At 40.1% G+C, this 1,921-nt stretch overlaps 1 protein-coding gene across 1 annotated transcript; it reads right to left on the reverse strand.

Annotated features, from left to right (window-relative positions):
* Positions 1-409: 409 nt before the first annotated feature.
* On the reverse strand, positions 410-1,897 carry CBG23920 (the record flags this gene model as incomplete). Its single annotated transcript, XM_045241081.1, has 2 exons — positions 410-760; positions 1,442-1,897. 2 exons carry the CDS (start codon positions 1,895-1,897, stop codon positions 410-412), a joined length of 807 nt encoding a protein of 268 aa, XP_045091201.1.
* Between the last annotated feature and the right edge of the window lie 24 nt (positions 1,898-1,921).

Consider the following 1,921-nt stretch of genomic DNA (forward strand, 5'->3'; position numbering starts at 1 on the left):
GTACTGCCAAGCAGTAGCAAAATCTCACTTTGCTACTGCTAAGCAGTACCAAAATCCAAATTTTCCAGCCATCTTCTCCCCATTGATCCTTGGATTCCTCTCCTGGACGTTCGTCGAGCTCAACAACGGACTCGTTCACTCTCTCTTCCATGTCGCCGTCCTGATTCAAGTCACTTTCGCCGTTGGACAGCTCGGACTCGAATTCTATGAAGTTTGCATCGCCAATAAGAAACAATGAGCTATCTATTCTTACAATAAATGATTTCTAGAATATTCTCTGTCTCTACACAGATTCATTTTGGGGGGTGGGAGTTCTCAATTTCAGAATATAAAACAATATGGACAATTTGATGGGCAAAAAATGGGCGAAATTGGGAGAATTTGACATAGAAAATGAGCAAAAAAAGAATTATTTCCACAACTTCTTGACGGACATATTCTTATCGGAATCCTTTTGCATCACTTTTCCAACAGCCATCTCGAAATCCTCTTGTGTAACATGAATACGTCTTTCACGGAGTGCAAACATTCCGGCTTCCGTACAAACTGATTTCACTTCTGCTCCAGATGCACCTGGAATCTGCTCAGCAATCTTGTCCATTCGAATTCCACGCATCAGATTCATCTTCCGAGAGTGAATCTTCAGAATCTGTGCACGTGCCTTCTCGTCTGGAGCCGGAAATTCGATTTTTCGATCGATACGTCCGGGACGGAGGAGCGCGGAATCCAGAATATCGATACGATTCGTCGCCATGATTACCTGGAAAAAATTAGTGAAGTGGAGTGATTTTAGCCAGAAAAAAGAGGACCAAAACCATTGAAATAGCCCAAAAATCCTAAAAATTGGACCAGAAATTAAAACCAAAAATTGAGTTTTTTGGGTCATTTTTCAGATTTTCTGAGTGAAATCTAGAATTTTCTAGGTCTCTAATTAGAGGTCAATTAGGTTAATTAGAGGGCGACTAAAGTGTTTTTAAGTGGAGAAATAAAGATGAAACTTTGGTGAGCAGCTTGGCTGGGGCGCCTTTGGCGCGGTCTTCGGTTTTTACAGATTCTCGAAAATTTCAAATTCCATTTTTCTTCGGAATTTGGTCGATTCGAAGTTGAATTTTGTGATTTTTAGGTAATTTTCACTCAATTTTTCATGATTTTCCGACCGTTTCCATTCATTTTTAGCCCAAAATTTCAAAGTTTCAAAAAATTTTGGCGAAATTGATGATTTCTAGCTCATTTTCATGCAAAATTCGTTGTTTTTTTCGCGATTTTTTAGCCACGAAAAATTAGGTCATGACCTGGAAAAAACGGAATTCCAGGACCTTGAGAGCGAAAAATCCAAATTTTTGTACTTTTTGGCTTTAAACACCTGGCGACTGTCACATTTTTAGCTCATAAAATCCATTTTCAAACCAATTCCATCTGATTTTTCGATATTTTCATTTACCTTGATGTTCTTGGTAGCCTCAAAACCATCCAACTGATTGAGCAACTCGAGCATTGTTCTCTGTACTTCAGAATCGCCACCACTCGATCCTTCGACTCTTGACGATCCAATCGAATCGATTTCATCCATGAAAATGATTGATGGAGCATGTTCACGAGCCATGACGAACAGTTCACGAACCATTCTAGCACCTTCTCCAATGAACTTCTGAACAAGTTCCGAACCAGAAACACGGATAAAAGTGCATTCAGTGTGATGAGCAACAGCACGTGCTAAAAGAGTCTTTCCAGTTCCGGGCGGTCCATAAAGAAGCACTCCTTTAGGCTGAGCAATACCGAGTGCATCGAACAATTCGGGATGTTTGACAGGCAATTCGATGACTTCCTTGATTTCTTTAATCTGTTTATCAAGTCCTCCAACCATTTCATATGTTGAATCTGGCACTTTTTCAACCATCATCAGTGATACCAATGGATCCAC

This window comes from Caenorhabditis briggsae (genome assembly GCF_000004555.2).
Source record: "Caenorhabditis briggsae AF16 supercontig from assembly CB4, cb25.NA_063, whole genome shotgun sequence".
Lineage (NCBI taxonomy): Eukaryota > Metazoa > Nematoda > Chromadorea > Rhabditida > Rhabditidae > Caenorhabditis > Caenorhabditis briggsae.